The sequence below is a fragment of the Embiotoca jacksoni genome, unplaced genomic scaffold, assembly GCF_022577435.1.
Source record: "Embiotoca jacksoni isolate LCO1_2020_lvr unplaced genomic scaffold, fEmbJac1.0.p SCAF_6, whole genome shotgun sequence".
NCBI classification, from domain to species: domain Eukaryota; kingdom Metazoa; phylum Chordata; class Actinopteri; family Embiotocidae; genus Embiotoca; species Embiotoca jacksoni.
This window is the reverse complement of record NW_027185414.1, coordinates 13,983,245-14,001,475: the sequence shown is the minus strand read 5'-3', so window position 1 is coordinate 14,001,475 and position 18,231 is coordinate 13,983,245. Positions and strand designations below refer to the sequence as shown.

At 41.4% G+C, this 18,231-nt stretch overlaps 2 protein-coding genes across 2 annotated transcripts; one reads left to right on the top strand and one right to left on the bottom strand.

Annotated features, from left to right (window-relative positions):
• The first annotated feature begins 1,421 nt into the window (after positions 1 to 1,421).
• ccpg1 (cell cycle progression 1) lies at positions 1,422 to 12,100 on the top strand. The gene is made up of 10 exons (XM_069173694.1): positions 1,422 to 1,518; positions 2,523 to 2,612; positions 3,290 to 3,407; positions 4,050 to 4,135; positions 4,238 to 4,421; positions 6,012 to 6,335; positions 6,684 to 6,790; positions 8,561 to 8,674; positions 8,892 to 10,195; positions 11,140 to 12,100. Exons 2-10 carry the CDS (start codon positions 2,553 to 2,555, stop codon positions 11,330 to 11,332), a joined length of 2,490 nt encoding a protein of 829 aa, XP_069029795.1. The 5' UTR covers positions 1,422 to 1,518; positions 2,523 to 2,552; the 3' UTR covers positions 11,333 to 12,100.
• On the bottom strand, positions 11,984 to 17,893 carry pigb (phosphatidylinositol glycan anchor biosynthesis, class B). Its single transcript, XM_069173695.1, has 12 exons — positions 17,324 to 17,893; positions 17,071 to 17,194; positions 15,731 to 15,848; positions 15,523 to 15,627; positions 14,890 to 15,020; positions 14,659 to 14,799; positions 14,523 to 14,574; positions 14,239 to 14,450; positions 13,231 to 13,295; positions 12,931 to 13,150; positions 12,261 to 12,438; positions 11,984 to 12,174 (listed from the first exon to the last, which is right to left on the bottom strand). The coding sequence occupies exons 1-12, from the start codon at positions 17,433 to 17,435 to the stop codon at positions 12,061 to 12,063; spliced, it is 1,572 nt and encodes a 523-aa protein (XP_069029796.1). The 5' UTR covers positions 17,436 to 17,893; the 3' UTR covers positions 11,984 to 12,060.
• Between the last annotated feature and the right edge of the window lie 338 nt (positions 17,894 to 18,231).

Genomic DNA, 18,231 nt, shown 5'->3' with positions numbered 1-18,231 from the left:
TGATTTCCGCAGGAAGGAAACGCCAACTACACCGGTGAACATCCAGGGATTGGACATTCATATTGTGGACACTTAGAAATTCCTGGGTGTTCACCTCAATAATAAACTGGACTGGTCGGACAACACGGATGTCCTCTTCATAAAGGGCCAGAGTGGACTCCATCTACTGGGAATACTCAGCTCCTTTGGTGTCTGCAGGACTCTGCTGAGGATGTTCTACAACACTGTGGTGGCGTCAGCCATCTTGTATGCAGTGGTCTGCTGGAGCTGTGCAGGAACAGAGAGGGACAGGAGGAGAATCAACAGGCTGGTAAAAAGGGCCGGCTCTGTCCTGCACAGTCCCCTGGACTCCATAGAGGAGGTGGGTGAGGTGAGAGGAGGATCTTAGCCAAGCTGACATCAATCATGGACAACACCTCTCACCCCCTCCATGAGACTGTAGGAGCTTTAAGCAGCTCCTCCAGTGGCAGACTGCTGCACCCTCACTGTAGGAAAGAGCGCCACCCGCAGGTCGTTTGTTCCGACCGCTGTTAGACTTTTCAACACCACCATAAAATAGTGGCACTATTCATATTCATTGTATTGCACTGGTCACTTTTTCCATTCATTCCAGTCTGTATTTATTTATTTATTTATTTTTGTGTGTGTACATAGTCTGTGTGTGTGTGTGTGTGTGTGTGTGTGTGTGTGTGTGTGTGTGTGTGTGTGTGTGTGTGTGTGTATTTATTCATTGCTCTTTTTCATATTGTGTGCACCATTTTATTCTTTCTATGCTGCTGTGACGACCGAATTTCCCCACTGTGGGATCAATAAAGTCAAATCTAAATCTAAGTTTGATGTTTTGCTGTGACACAGGAAGTTGATGTTTAAAGTCTAGGGATGCTCCAAACCTCACGAAACTTTGCACATGCATCAGACACCAACTTTAATGAGTCTTTTTTGAAGATGTTAAAGCCGCCAAAAAAAAGGCAATTAAAAAAAAAAAAAAGAATTATAAGGAACGAGAACAAGAAAAACAAAACCCGGTCCCTGACGTGCAGTGTGCAAGGGCCCGCACATCACCGCTTTCAGTTTTATTTTTATTTTTGCACGCAACAAAAGGAGCACGTGCTTATAAATGGATAGTTAAACTATTCAATGCTACGATACAGTACAAGACTAGTTATAAAGTGTTTGTTTTTGTGCATTTTTTTTGTTGTTGTCGTTTTAATGTTGTGGGCGGCTCTATCACGCTTCCTTGTTTATGTTTTTTTTTTTTTTTTTTTGGAGCAGCCGAAAGAGTTCTTCACCCTCGTTTAGTCGGTTTGGCCGCCGCGCTGACTTCTGGGAAATGTTGTTTTCAATGTTCGGGAAACCATCGCGAACCTCCACATTAAAACTACATTTCCCATCGACTGGCGGCTTTTGCTGTGTTGGAAACATCCAGGTTGGAAACGGACGACCGAGGCGGGGGCATTACTGCGATAAACTGTGAGGCTGTTTGCAAACAGCTGCGGCATCGGTGGGCACGAAACACCGGTGAGTTTAGTAATTTTTCTCAGCTTTTAAAACTTAAGTGATGGTAAACGGTTGTTAAAAACACTTGATGTTGTCGACGCGGCAGTAATTGCATGTTTGGACGATGTTTGGAGAGGCGACATTAACAACAGACCTGTTAAGTTTGTTGGCTAGCTGGCAAACAACCGATAAACGACGTCATTCACCGTGAACAGACGGAGCTGATGTCCGGTTCACTTCACAAACCGATAGCTCTGTTTTTAAGGAAAACCGGGACTGATTTCTGTTTCAGGCCGCCCTGGCGGTCATCGCTGAGCGAGGTGTTCACCGCCAGAGGTCGCTGTTCACATGTTTTGTTTCTTTACGTTTAACTCCTGAAGTTTTTTTTTAATATGGGAAAGACACGTTATTAGTTCATAAGTAGCCAAAGAAAAGCCATAAACACGGGAAGTCTTCCCGTTTTTAACTCGTGTAACAACAGATTGGGAGTGTGTTGGGAAGATTACTCAGAGGCTTGGTTCAAAATCAAACTTGTCGGGCATTTATTCTTGCAAGAAGGAGCAAATACATGCACCCCCTCAAAGAGAGGTGTCCAGCAGTGCTCCCAGATCTCCTCCGCAGGGCAGCTTTAATCTTTTATACAGTGTGACAAACAGTCGACAGTCACCCCCCAATCCCTTTGTATCTGCTTTCATATGGTAATACTGAGTTGGTTGCAGGTCACAAGATAAGGACACAGGGGGAGTCATCAGTGAGATGCGGAAAGTAAAACAAAAGGAATCACTTGCAAATAAGACAGACAACGAAAGAGACTTTCCGGAGCCACAATGCAAACAGGAAGAGAGAAATCTTTTTTTTTTTTTTTTCCATCAGAGTGTAACGTGAACTGATTGGAGATTAGGGTTATGATGCAGTTTGGCTACCTGATCTGAAGATTCATCGCAGTACTTTTCAGATTGTGACGCATTGATGTGCCTGATCTTGTCACCTCAGCACACTGCTTCATGTGTTCACCTCTCCTCTAGACTCCTTCATACTGCTGACATCTGACGGCAATGTCGGAGACATCCAGTGATGCAGAGTCGACCGGTGGCTGGACCATCATCAGCAATGAGGTTAATCCTTTTCCATTTTTTCCTAATCGCAGCTGTTTTCATTTGTTGTTGTACAGATTTCGACCTTATTAAGTGGCAGCAGAGTTAGGACGGTTTATTACGAAATAAATGATAGACTAGTTTGAGCAAATTCTTTGACGTGGAGTTTCTTCTTATTAGTGGAACTGTTTCCCTTCCTTTTCGTGACTGATTTTAATTGTAATCAAACATGATTAGACATCGCATAAACTTTACCATTAAGAAAAAAACATAAAAGGTGTAAACTGTCAAATCCAAGATGGGGTTAAATGATACAAAAAAAAACATGTTACATCAGAAATTGAGTCTACTTGTACTGTAAGTGTTTTTTTGTCCTGTCTGACAGAGATTTGAATATTTGAACATTTTTCTCTAGAAATATATACTGATGAAACCATTACACTAAAAGGCCTCTAAGCATCATGTTTGCCAGCTTATGTTTGTTCAGCCACAATTACAAATATCAGTTTTCTTCCTGTTTCTATGATTTACAAAACAATTTGCCCTCCACAGGTATAATTCATTGCTCACGGACACTTCCTTTGCTGAATACTTAATCATCATCATTTATTAAATAACACAGTAGTTATAAACTTGGACCAAAAACACATTATTCTCTCGTCATGTCCAGTTTTTATGGAGGCCTGTTGTGTTTGCAGGGTTCAGATATCGAGACGTTGGTATCGGATGTTGCGGTGGAATATGGAGCCGAGCTGTTAGAGCGCCCTCCACTGGAAGGACCAGAGCTGCAGGATGCGCAAGCTTCAGCTTCTGGCGGTAAAATTCCTCTTTGTTTAGTGCCTGAGCTCCGAACGGTGTGAAGGCCTTATTGTAATGCAAAGAATTATTATTTATTATTAGAGCTTAAAGGTACTTGAAAACGACTGAAACTGGGCACACGTGTCAGACATGGTGAAAATGTATATCTCATATGGGTCTTGGGCATCGGCGTGACAAAATAGCTTGGTAGTGCACCCTTAAATGCACCCCCACAGCTGGGTTCACCTACATGGTGGACAGGAAGTAAGCTTTGCCTCTGGAGTTCATATGCTGGAACATAAAGTCTGCTTACTAGGTATGTAGGTAGGTAGTGGCACAGGAAGAGACATTTAATGTCTAATAAAGTTTTGGTTTCCTGAAATACAAAAAAATGATTTTGGGAAAAATGATGTCATTCTGCCATGAACACCTCAATGATTGATCAGACAGTGATTTGTAGACATTCATGAAATGACATAGGTGTACTTGTCCATAATCACGCAAAGTTAATTAATATATGTTGTATTTAATTGTTAATTTTGCTAACGTTTTGTTGTGAGATGTAGCCTCGTTCATGACTTATTGTTGCAAACACATATTTGCTGAATGATTTAGCATCTTTTCTTTCTTAAGCAGAATTTGTATTTATTATATTTCTAGCTGCGTGTGTTGCAGAGAGAGCCTCTGATTCACTTGACGACACTCAGGGAGAACAAACCTTAGATGAGACGCTGCACGCCTCGCAGGTGAGAGGCCTGAAAACATGACGTACGGCTCGCTCGTTAAATAATCCAGAGTCACTTTCATTGCTGCTCACTTGACCACCGTGTCGAACGTATCTTCTGCAGGCCGAAGACAATGCTGCAGGGAAAGAGCATGTGTTGTCCTCCAGCGATCACTCTGACATCGTGACTCTGGGAGACGTGAAGGAGGATGAGCACGCAGAGGTGGAAGAGGAGAGAGCCACGAATGAGGAATTCTACCTCGGCACCTCCTGCAGCAGCCAGTACGCCTTCACTGCTGCTGAGACTGGTAGGACTGCTGCACTGAACTGTCCCCATGTTTCCTTTTGCAAGTGGATTTTTATTTTACACTCACAGCCAACATGGAGGAATTCAACACACCAACACGAAACATTTCTTCTCTTTGCCAAAGCAGGTTTGTTGTTGAGTCACTGGAAACTTCCACAGAGTCTGGTGAACTTAAGCTACCGTCTGAGAAGTCGGCTCACTGGAGGCCGCCCGTTTCCAGGTGGACGATTGAAAATGGAGTGAATCTAATGTGCCGCTATGCTTGTTTTTTTAACAATGCCCAGAACTAATTCTGATCCGTTTCTGAAAGCCTGACAGCTCTAAGCAGATGCAATGCTGTCAGTCGGCTGTTTTGTTTCCAGTGTGTGATTTTAGGTGTGAATTGATTTAATGTTTTTGCAGTTTTTTCTTTGTGGAGAACTGAGAAAAAAAAACCGTGACAAATTATCCAGTCAATTCAACATATAGAACATTTTAAATTATTTTAATAGCTCTGTTCTTAAAGGAACAGTTTGACTCCGTAAGGATAATGAAGCTATGATACCGTTGTCTGTATGGTAGTGAGGCACAATGAAGACTCATGAAGCTTTCATGCTTTCATTCTCTTTCTGACAACAAAAGAAGATTATGAAGCTTCTGGGCTTCAAACTCTCAAATCCAAGACAAGTGTGTCTGTGTGTGTGTGTGTGTTTGCACGTGCACGCTCGTGCACTCAGAAGCATTTGTATAACTAAAGTAATTTATTTTGGCATCATGTTGATGTCGTTGTGGCCCATAGTCTTCTATTTAACTTTAGTGGGATGGAAATGATATTCATTAAATCATTTGTAAATTATATTATTAATTTAAAATTATCCAGTGGAAGTGTTTTAAGTCTTTTCTATCGTACACCACGTTTCTCAGTTATGATCCTCTTGTCCCTCTAACGTCAGAGTTTAGCTACAAAACTGTGAAACGTAATTGATGTCTTTCTGAAGCTGCAGTGATGTTTGAAGCTTCAGATGTCTTCAATATTCATGGTCTTCTTTGTTTGACAAAAGATTCAGAGATAAAGTATTGAAGCAGTGCATTTCACAAGGGTGTGTCATTAGTTACATTGAAGCAACAGTTACATTGAAGCTTAGTGAAGCATATAAGTGGAAGCAGGGGGAAACAGCTGACCTGGATCTACCCTGAGCTAACAAAGTCCACCCATGCTCACAAATTAACACGTTATATCACGTCTGTTTAATCCGTAAAAGTGTAAACACACACGCTGCAGTGTTAATGGGTGTTATCCGCTTTATTATTCGGCTGAGCATGAGCGGTGGTATTGATCTTCTCCTCTAGTGTCGGCAAGAAAATGAATAAACCCATTTACCAAAAACGTTTCCTTTGATGTGTTCAGTAACATTTCACAAGCACAAAAATGGATCGGTCGTTTTTTAACACTATTGGTCAGTATTTTGAGACTCAATAATTGGTTTATTTGTCGTCTGCATGTTTAACTGCACGTCTGTGTGCTTCCCTGAACCTGTTTTGCTTTTTGTTTCTGTTAGTGTCTTTCTGCCATCTGCTCCCTACAAACACAACTTTTTATGTTCTTCTGTAGTTTTCTCGGCGCAGCAGCCAGCAGTGACCAACTCGAGCAGCAGCGAGGACGAGGATGGACAAAGCGCCAGCACTGTCTTACGAAGACGAAGGTTGAGGAAGAACACCACGAGCGTCATGACAGACTCGGAGGAGGAGGCAGTGCTGGAATCACGCCAGAGTGAGGAGGAGGAGGAGGAGGTGAAAGAAGAGAAGCAGCAGTCTGAAGTCAGACCACCTGCTGCAGTGGATGTGCGAGCGCCGGCCCGAAGCCGCAGCATCCTCACCACATGTGTCCTGCTCGCCCTCGTCGTCACCTTCTGCTTGGGCTTTGGTCACTTTTACGGTGAGAAGATTCTTCTGATGTCGTATCAAATTCAGAAAATAGACTGAAATTAGAGTCTGTTGACCGCCCGTCAGTTTCCCATAGCAGCATTAGAAATGAACTTTTGAGTCAAAACTTTCTCCAGGTTCTTGGTTTCCCAGAGTTTCCTCCGTTTGGTTGTTTAGGACTTGTCGCAGCACTTCTTATCTTTGATGGGAACACTTTGTAGGTTTTATAATTGTCCGCATTTTGTTCCTTATAATTGTGTTTCGAGGTCACTGCAGGCTGCTGCGTCATCACATGTGGACGTATCGTAACAGAGATCTCCAACGTTGCGTGTAAATAATCTGTTATTAATCTCACATACAGAAACATACCTGATTAAAGAGAGAAAAAGACCTACGTGGGAATGCATGGAGTTTGACGGCGGGTATGGGGTGTTTTCAGAGGATGCGGTAGGACCTTTTATGAACAAGGTGAGTGACAACAAAGGTCACAACTCAAGGAATAATAAGATACTTAACAAAAAACTCATTCTGTACTGTGATTTAGACTTTTGTGACTTTTTTCATGCATATTTATTTACATTTAGTTTATTCTTAAATGCTCATTTAACCAGAAAGAAAGACAGAAGAAATCTTGCACGTACCAAAACAACAATGAATCAGCAATACCACCACGTTTCCAAAAAAGTTGGGACGCTCTGTAAAATGTAAATAAAAACAGAATGCAATGATTTGCAAATCCTGTGAACCTATATTTAATTGAAAATAGACCCAAAGCAACACGTTAAATGTTTAAAAAGAGCAATTTTATTGTTTTATAAAAACGATGTGCTTATTTAGAATTTGATGCCAGCAACACGTCTCAAAAAAGTAGGGACAGGGACATGTTAACACTGTGATGCATCACTTCTTCTTTTTCCAATATTTTGTAAACGTTTGGGGACTAAGGAGACCAGTCGCTGGAGTTTTGGATGTGAAATGTTTTTCCATTCTTGCCTGACAAAAGATTTGCGGTCCCTCTCCTCTTTAACCTGGAGGGTGCAGCGTCCATTTATTTCCAAACAGAATCTCACATTTAGATTCGTCAGACCACAGGACAGTTTTCCACTTCGCCTCAGTCCATCTGAACTGAGCTCAGGTCCAGAAGAGGCGGCGGTGTTTCTGGATCATGTTTATATCTGGTTTCTTCTTTGCACGGTGGAGTTTTAACCTGCATTTGTTGAAGCAGCGATGAACTTAGTTTACGGACAATGATATTCAGAAGTTTTACCACTACAGATTTGTGCCCGAGGGCCTGAAGATCACGGCCATCCTATAATGGTTTTCTTCCTTGTCCCTTGCATGCAGAGATTTCCCCAGATTCTCTGAATCTTTTAATGATATTATTTACCATAGATGATGAAATCCATAAATTCATTACAATTTTAAGTTGAGGAACATTATTCTTAGATTGTTGCACTATTTTCCAGTGCAGTCTTTTACAGAGTGGTGAACCTCTCAGCATCTCCACTGCTGAGAGACTCTGCCTCTGTGAAAGGCTCTTTATATACTCATTCATGTTACTAATCTGTTGCCAATTAACCTAATAAGTTGTGAGATGTTCGACCAGGTGCTTTTTTTTTTTTTTTTTTTTTTTTTTTTTTTTTTTTTTTTAATCTTTCCACAACTTTTTCCAGTCTTTTGTTGACCCTGTCCCAACCTTTATGAGACGTGTTGCTGGCATCAAATTCAAAATATGCATATATTTTTCTTGAAACAATAAAATGTCTCAGTTTCAAGATTTGATATGTTGTCTTTTGTTTATTTTTAATTAAATGTGAGTTTTTGTGATTTGCAAATCATTGCATTCTGTTTTCATTTACATTTTACACAGTATCCCTACTTTTTTGGAAACAGGGTTGTAAATCCTACATTTTTAATTGTTGATGCTGTGTCAGATTACATTTTATTAATTGAAGTAATTATTATGATTATTATTATTATTTAGAAATAACTTTAAAATATACTGCAGTCAAATCCAATGACTCCACGAACCCTTTAATCGAGCAGTGAGTTGAGTCAACACTGAAGCAGAAGTCTGAACAATGGAATTTTATTACAGTAGTATTTACTTAAGAGCTCCTGTATCTAATGTCACCTGTGTAAATGAGGAACATCCCAAAGTGTTACCAGGAGCTGACAGTCACCCAGGCTACATGCTGGTAGTCTTTACATCCATGTTTTTTTTCTTTTCTAACTCAGGACACGATTAACCTCGATGACAGGGATGAGGATAAACGTCTTCCATCGCTTGCGCAGTTTGAGAAGTTAAAAACCAGGAATCTGGAGCACCAGGTTGAACAGATTAACATGGCGGTAACGTGGACATCCATTTTCTAACCAAATGCAAATGTTACAATAAAGAAATGTTCTGAGATACCAAAAAACCTGGAGCAAAAAAACCGTAACTTCACTGTTCAAATGCTGAATGATTTAAGTGAACTTTCTGATTGCTTTCACTAATAATGACACGTGTAAACACCACTTCAACGGCCATAACTGTCCTTCTTTTGTTCCTTCTTTTCCCATCAAGGCCAAGATAAAGGACCAGGAAAGGTTGCTGAAACAGGAGGCTGAGAAGAGGACTGACATGGTGTCTGAGCAGCAGAGTTTGATAGCTGAAAACCAGCAGTTGAAAAGCTCTCTGGTCCGTGAAGAAAAGTCTTTGTCCACCTTGCAGGAGGAGTTGAGAAGCCTGCACGCGAAGATCAAAGATCTGGAGGCGATGGGAGCTGGAGACGACTCGCTGCTCGCAGAAAACCAAAGGCTGAAAGGTCAGCTGGAGGAAGAGAAGCAGTTGATCCAAGACTTCCACAGCCAACGGGAAAACATAATGACTGAAGCACAGACCCTGAGAAAGAAGCTCAACCAAGAGAGGAGGATCACAGATGAGCTGAGGAGAGAGCTGAGTCAACAGAGAAGTCGTGTCTCTGAAGCTGGAGATGAAGCCAGTTCAGAGTCAGAGGAGCTGCAGTCACGTCTGATGGAGCTGGAGAAGAGGCTGAGCTTTGAGCAGCAGCGCTCAGACCTGTGGGAGAGGCTCTACGTGGAAACCAAAGAACAGAGAGCCAAAGGAGACTCAGAGTCCACAGCTAAAAAAACAAAGGAGGGCACGACGGGGAAAGTGAAGGAGACATTTGACGCCGTGAAGAACTCAACCAAGGAGTTTGTCCACCACCACAAAGAGCAGATTAAGAAAGCCAAAGAGGCTGTGAAGGAGAACCTGAGAAAGTTTTCTGATTCTGTCAAATCCACTTTCCGACACTTCAAGAATTCAGCTTCAACCTTCATCAGCAAAGCCCGAGGTTTTTATCACAAGAGAAGTGATGAGAAGAACACAAAAGAGTCGTGGCAGCACAGATCACACAAGCCTCCTCACAGACACAAATCAGACTCCTTCCAGAGCACCTGCAACACACGGAAATCTGGAGATAAAGTTCACAAGGATTTTAGAGGACAAAACCACCACAAGGTCAACATGAAGAGATGCGCCGGCGTTTTCGACTGCGCCTACCAGGAGTCTATGAGTCTCTTCAACAAAGCCATGGAGCCCATCAGAGCTGACGAATTTTACCTCCTGCTGCAGAGCTACCTGCAGCAGGAGGTCGACCACTTCCACCACTGGAAGGAGCTGGACAAGTTCATCAACAACTTCTTCCACAACGGAGTGTTCATCCACGACCAGATGCTTTTCACAGACTTCGTCAGGGGTGTTGAAGAATATCTGGCAGACATGCGCGAGTATCACGGCCTTAACGATGATGTGTTTGGAGATCTTGATGACTACATCTACAGGCACTTCTTTGGGGTATCGCACACAAAAAGTTATGGCCCGAGGTAAGTACCGTACAAGTCCTCCTCCTAAATGATGCCGAACCTTCTTATTTTACACGTCTCTAACTTGTGCATTTTTTTTCTTCAAAACCTCCTGGAGGGGGGGGGGGGGGTTTCTTGAAATGAAAGACTAAATTCTGCACTAATGTGAGGAAAACAGACTCAGTTTAATAAATACACCACCCAATTTATAAATTCCAGTGCTACGATACATTGTTTTTTTTGTCCACCTGAAAATGTATGATTTTTCAACAAGCAATTCAACTTATATGGATAAAAGAAAGTTTTATAGTTAATTAATTATTTGTTCTTAATCCGAAGGAAAATTTCAATTTTCCTTGAAAGTGTAATGAAATGACATCGTTCTATCCAGGAAGAGGTACAGGAAATAGTTTGGATATCACAGCCACACTGTAGAGAAGTCCCACTCAAAAGCAGCAGCAGGTTGACCTCACTGCTGTGGAAGATTTAACATTTTGTTGGCTCGAAACTGATGTGACACTTTGATTTGCGTTAGTCCTTTAACAGGGTTAAAATTGTACAGGGAGTTCAGGGATATGTTTATGAGGAATTATTATTGAACACCAAATGAATTGTTGAACTGGTGGAACTCTGAGAAGCATTTTGAGGAACTGTTCATGGAGCTGAGAGATTTCAGATTTGTCAAGACATTTTAATTTTGTCACAGTAGAGACAAGCTGTTAAAACAATCAGCAGATTGATGAGATGATTTATTTCATTATTAACTCGCCTGCAATCAAAAGTATGCTTTTAAAAGTTCAGCCTACTTTACACTGGTGTTACCTGTGACCTCGAGTCCTCTGGACTCAGCAGACTGTGTGGGTTTGTTTGGACTGACTCACTCCTGTCTGTTCTTCTCCATAATAGTGCTGCAGCTTGTCCATGTTTATGGTAATTGTTTATGTTTTGTGTTTTGAATCACACAGCGGGCCGTTCGAAAGACCCGACGCGGGCTCGAAGGAGTCGTCGAGGGCGAAGAATCATCAGCGTAAGCAGCAGAGAGCCAGATCTCGACCCCACACTGAACGTAAGTGGAGCAGATCAGGAAGAAACACAGACAGACACATGGCTGATGTCAAAATAGAACTGGGTCCAATGCCCTTTGACCCTAAATACTGAAAATATCTCAGCTAGCCTAATAAGGCTGCACATTTTCATTTCTTTTGTTTGTATTTAGATGCAAAGTTTCCGTTTTTGTAAGTTTGCACAATTTGAACTTTTTAATGCTACTGAACGTCCTTGAGCTGTTTGGTGTTTGTCATCGAGTTTGTCTAGAAGATGTTGTCTTCTGTCAGCTGCACATTGTTAACACAAGTTCATTTAACATTTCACAAATGTTGAACTGAAACCTTCTTTAACTTGGCTTGTAATTAATCGACCTGATTAGGATTTCCTGCTGAAACCTGGTCGATACTCCTCTTCAACCACAGCACCTGTGGTTCGAATACTACACAAAATGTTGAGCACACAATGTTCATTGGGAAACCAATGACTGCGCCCTGTGAAACAAAACACAGAGCACAGACATGTCACGTTTAGGATGTTTGTGTTTCTTGTCATATTGTTGTAATTTGCTGCTACACAGAGAGCTTTGTGTGCCGTGGTTGTGATTCCAGTTAAAATACAGTTTTCTTACATTCCAGCTGAAGCTTGTTTTAATTATTTCACTTTTATACATGTTGGCAAGAAAAGACTGGAAAAATAACATCACAGCAAATTAAATTGTGGATAAAAAAAAGAAAAAAGTATAATATTTTAGAAATGACAACATTTGAGTTTAAAATATTTATTTCAGTCACAGATCGATAACATGTGAAGTTCACCATTAGCCATTGTTCCAGTGTTTGTCAGTGCTTTTCATAAATAAAGATGCTTCCTCCAACTCTTCCCTCGGGAAACTGAGTGTGAAATATCTCTGCTGTCCTCAAAAACCTATTTCCTCGTAAAAACACAAAGATTTCCTACAACAACAACAAACACATTAGTCATTTTGTCTTTTATGTTAAAACATTGTCACAAATATGTGCAAAAAAAATTTGAGTTTTACCTTTTCCAAGACGTCAAACAAAACCAGGTGTGTTGGCAGAGAAGATTTGTATGGAAATGAAGTTCGGAGCCAGAGAAGAGGCTCTGCGAAGAATCTCTCCGCTTCATCAACATAACCCTCCTCTCCGAGATCTGGAGGACACTCAAGAAACCTCATCTTCACGGGGCAGTGGACGTGGCTGTGAGGAAGATTATATTCAGATCAATTCATTTTAAATTACCCGTGTTTGGAAATACTTCAGTGAAGAAATATTCTTGCAGATGACAGCTGATTTTAAACACTGAGGCTGATAGAACTGGCCTAGACTGAAGAGAAGTGAGCTCTCATGAGTTTTCATTAAAGTCCTGTCGCCTGGATTTGATTAAACCTTTTAAAAACTCATCAAATTACATATGAAATGTTTTTCTATGAAAAAAAAAAAAATCCCCTAATGTCGTTAAGTGGCTTTGATGCAACTTTACACTGTTGCCTTCATTCACTGTGTGCAAATCTATGCAAATAGTTCCCACCTTTAAAATAGACAAACTCCGACTCTTGAGCTCAGTATTTTGGCTCTTTTAGCCGCCTTCAGGATGGACTTACCGAAGCTTTTACCTCAGGAATTTAAAACGAGGTCAAGCACCAGTGTGCAGCTCGTGATCCCCTGCAGGTGTGGGAGGCTGTACTCTACCTGTAGAAGGGTGTTGAGTGGCAGGGCATGAGGAAGAGGATATCTGGCTGTGGGCGGGAGGAGACGCTGCTGACGTCACAGAGTGTCTGGAGGTGGCTCATGACATCCAGAGTGCCTCGCTGGTGAATCAGGCCGGTGTACAGCGCAGGTACCAGGTTGGCCACCAGCAGGACGACAGCTGCGGCTCGACGCCACGCTTTCAAATGAGCCAACGAGATCCCTGAGGTAAGACCAACGTGTGATTTAAAACGTCTCCGTCTGGAAACAAACACTTCACTGGGTGTGAAACGGGGAACTTACCACAGAAGACCATGCAGAAAGGCAGCACAGGATAGATGAATCTGAACTCCTTGTGGGGAAGCAAACTGCAGAGAAGAGAAAAAAACCAAAACATGCCAGTCAAGTCTGCTTCTGCTTTCAATCAGCTAGAAGTGAAAGTTTGGTCTTAAAAGTAAAATGTGAAGTTTTTGAAAATACTGCATAATGAAAATAGGTAAGGTAAATCTTTTTCTATTTTCACTTCCATTATTCATGAGATTAATTGTGACGATCCCTTTAAAAAGGTGCCATATGTAAGATTTTCAGTTTAAAACATTCAAAGATGAACACAAATTATCCAGAGTGTGAACAAATATCAGGGTTGACGTCATGCCAAAGACATCTGTGTACTTTGCTGCACTAACTGGCTGGTTTGTAACATCGCATCTATAATGAGTCTTTGTAGAATCCAGTCCAACAGAAGAAGAAGAGGAAGAGGCATTTTCAAACTTTTTGTTTTTATGAATGTAACAGTAAATAAAACAGCAGCTGAAACTTTAGGCAACATAGAAGTAAAACAACAGTTAACGTTGGTGTTACTTTCCACCAGTGCAGTGTTTTTTTTCAAAACCTTCCTGAGGATTTGCTTGAAATGAAAGACAAAATTTTGCACTAATGGAAAGGTAGCTAACTGTATAACATGACTGACAGTGTTAATATGTTTGCTGTTTCTAGTCAATCAACTACTAAGTCAATACAATCTAATTTTAAAATCATCAGTTATCAAAATAAGCCAAATACTAACTAACGGCATATCAAGAATATGCAAATAAGACCAAACTGGCAAAACTCAGAGAGCCGGACTGAAGGCAGACTACATGCAACAGATTCTAGACTATCGCCTCTTAATGTAAAACAAAAAATGGTATTACAAGACGGGACTCAAAACTTGCATAATGCACCTTTAATGTTACTTCACATCTTATTCCACGCTTAAATTTAATATTTTTCTGTCTTAACGTGACTCATCAGAGTGTAAACCAGTTTTACCTGTAAACCAGGACGGTCCAGACGACTGCTGCCAACAGGATTTTGTATTTCCTGAAGGCGAGGGTGCATCCGTGGAGGAAAAAAGGAAGATGAGGGCCGATCACAACGGCAAAGCCCTGAGTGAGGTACCAGTGCCAGGGGTGAGAGCCGTAGAAATCAGCCACGCCGTGGAAGATGTTCAACTTCAGGAAGTTGAACTGCACCAGAGTCCACTGGAAAACAGAGACCAGCTGTTACATCTGACTTCAGGCGCAGGAGCTACTGGATATGTTTGAATGTTTTACCTTTTCATAAAACAGACAGTCAATCACTGTTGAGACCAAAAGAGCCAAAGTCCTGGTGATGAGAAAACAATTATACAATGAGGGAAAGAAGGAACAAGCAGCCAGTTTGAGAGGGTATGAGGCCGAAAGTACGAACCCTATAGGAACGTAGTCATGAGTGATGAGTCTCAGTTTGTTATCTTCCTGCCAGAAATGGTACACGAGCAGAGGAAACCAGACAATCAGCGCTGTCGGGCGAACGATCACAGCCAGGGCCACCAGGGCCAAATACTTTTTGCTGCAAAAAACATAAACAAACGTGTGTGTTAAAAATCAATTCCAGAGATTGGGGTAAATGTAAATGAGACAGGTGTTGACGAGCAAAGACCTGCTGTGTGTTTTGGACCCAGGCAGAGGAAAGTAGAACAGAGCCAGACAGGTGATGGTGGTCTCCATGCTGTTGGTCAGAGTCCGGGTGCAGCAGAACCACGTGAACCAGGAACACAGCTGACAGAAGAACTGCAGCACGAAACCAGGTACAACAGCAAAAGATACGTTTGGGATTAACGGACTGACTACAGCCTCCTCATGATCTCACAAACACTTTTATCATTTATTCCTGCTGTTTGTCCACACCACTGGATTTTTTTTTAATTTTTTATTATTATCTTTTAAGTTCTCACACATTTTATCTGTTTTATCTTGGGATACATTTTTTTCTCTATTTTTGGGAGTTCCTCTGTGTCTGTTTTTATGTGAAACACTGCATGTAATTATCTTGCTCTGCTTTCAGCTGCATTTCTTGTATGAAAGGTGCTACACAAATAAAGTTTATTATTATTATTAAAGTTTATTATTAACACTTCATGTATTTCTTTGATCCGTTAACAGTTTATTTATTTGTAATCACTCCTGTTAACTTAATAAAATGTCTGTGATGAAGACGACCTGTATGAGACCTAAAGAACAGTTATTTTGTGAACGTGTGCAGAGAACAAACAATACTGCCGTATTTTCTTACCGTCCATCTTGCAACGTCACGATTTTCCAACGTGCGGATGAGGAAGAAGAATTTCACATCAGCAAACGCAGCCAGCAGCGCCTGAAGAAGTCGTGGAAGCCAAATCTGCAGACAGACCGAGTTCAAGGGGAACATTATGACCGCAGGCAATTTATTTGGTGATTTTTAAAGAAAAGTTTGCAGAGGAGGAAATAATGAAGGAACTTGCCAGGAGGTAGACTGAGTCGTAGTTTATGAAGTGTAATATCTTATATAGGAACGCAAAGAAAAGAGGATATGAGAATCCTCGTATTCCTGCCTTCCATTCCCAGGTCAGATACCCATAAGTCCCAATGTTAAGGTTGTAACAGCATAAAAGATCAAAATAAAAAAAAAACAACAACATCAAGCTGCTGGTTTTATGTCTTTGAAAACTGTGCTGTGTTTCTAAACTGGGTTGTTGACTATCCAGAACAAAAACAGGTCTATATTAACATCTCAGATGATCAAAGATCAGGTAAATCAAATGATGGATGCAGACAACACGTGGCTGGAGTGAGAGAGGTGGAGGTGATCAGTGAGCAGGTCGGAGTGACTTAGTTCTTCTTTTGCCTATAAAGCCAGGTGACTGTTTGATGGGAACTTCTGCCACCGAGATTCAGGTTTTCAGTGTCGTTCAGGCAATTGGTATGAAAACAAACATGGAGAGCTGAAGACCCGAACACTTCCTCACAGATGTGTTTCTTAATGTGGATTCATTTTGATCTCTGCAACAGAAGTAGATTTTTATTTTCTTTGTGGTCGTGATAAAGAGTCAAGATGTGCAATCTGCTGTCTGCCCCTAAAGTGCAGAGGGATTTTACTTTTTCTGCTGCAGCTATTAGGAATAGTCTGAAAAAAAAAAGAAAAACCTCATGAACATCTGGTTTCATTCAAGACTGCAGTAAATTCACTGGTGAAATGTTACATGTTTTAGCTCATTTCATCTCTTGCCTAATGTTGTATTATTTAGTCTAACTGTTTACTGACATCTTGGCCAACAGGTCTCTTCTTGATGAAAAGATGTCCTACCTCATTGAGACATCCTGGTTAAATGACGGCTAAACCAAAAAAAATAGTTTTCATTTTAAAGTACTCACAAAGCGCCATATTAATGCAGAATAACATCCCAGAGGTCAAACTGACTCAATGTCACCGAGGGTCTCACTAACTGACAGGATGCCACGCTAAAACTATGCATGTTATTCTCAAACACCTGTTTTACATCTAGACTTGTAGGACTTGTGCCAACATACTTTGACAATGTTATTTTTGCTCAAAGGCACGAGTTCACAGCTGTGACACATGACCACCAACACCATTCCTGCTCCACCAAACCAGAGACAGCAGGAACCACAAATCTTTTAAAGTTACGTGAACATATTAAAGTATTTAGGTGGAGGGAAAAAAAAAAAAAAGTTATTCGGTTGCTGTTCATTACAAAGTCAAATGAAACTACTTAAGAAAAATGCATATTAACAGCTCAGTCAATCAGTCACGCGGTGATCTGTTGTCCCCCCCAAAGGATATTTGAAGACCATGTGATGGGACACCTCCACAGACTGCCAGTACTCGTCAGGGACGAAGCTGGTCTGAACCAGGAGGCAGTTGATCAGTCTGAACACCACAGAAAACACAGCAACTCTCAGCACACCTGCGGGACCCACAGAAATCACTGCAGCTGAGTCGTAACCCGGGTTTATTCAACACACACCACACAAAGCAGCCTGCTGGCTCGTCATCACCATCAACCATATTTAAAGTAATAATAAATGAGCCGCACCGGTTTTCAGAGGACTTTCATCTTCCTTTGAGTACAGCTGAGATTTACGTTTCCTCAGTTTCACATCCTCCACTTTGTCCCCAAACTTGAGCCGTGATCGGATGTTTTCCATCAGGACATTTCGTCTTCAGGACCGTCTGCTGCCTGCATAGCTCACCTGTGAGAGTCAGGTGAGGTCGGTCTGGTTCAGAGGCTGAGCAAACCCGGTCCAAGGACGTCGGACTCAAGTTTTAAATATAGACAATTAACGGAAGCGATCACTAAATCTTTACGTTTATTTAATCTGTAATTTAAAACTATTACATCTTCAACAAAAACTACTCCGGATTGACTTTAACTTCTAGTCAGCACAGGTGGACTGTTTCAGCTGCGCTTCCGCACTCAGACTCAAACTTCCGGTGTGTTGTTGACTCCCGACTTCAAAGTAAGGTTTGTTTTGGCGGTGTCCACTCACTACTGCACCCAGCAGGATGATGGGTGCAGTCGGCCTAACGCGGCGCTGATGTGATGCATGCTGGATTTACAACATTGCACGATGGTTGGAAATTGTGTCGCTGCAAAATGCCACGACGTCACATGATATTAAAACCGGCTGCAGCTGCTCTCCTCCGGTTGCACCGGGTCAGACCCTCCTCCGTGACGACACTCCTCTGTCCTGATTGGTTTAAAGTTTCACCGACATGCATGATGCAACGTTTGTTTTTTATTCTAAGACCTTCAGAGCAGTTATCACCTGTAATGATCTCTCCTAATTTATTGATCTGCTCCTTCTGCAGCTCAGGTTTTACATCTGGATATTTAAATTCATGTAGTTCTGCTTTCTACATTGTATTTATATCTCAGTTGATTTTTTTTTTTTTGGTCCTCACAAGTCAATAATTACAAAATAAATACATTTTTGATGTAAA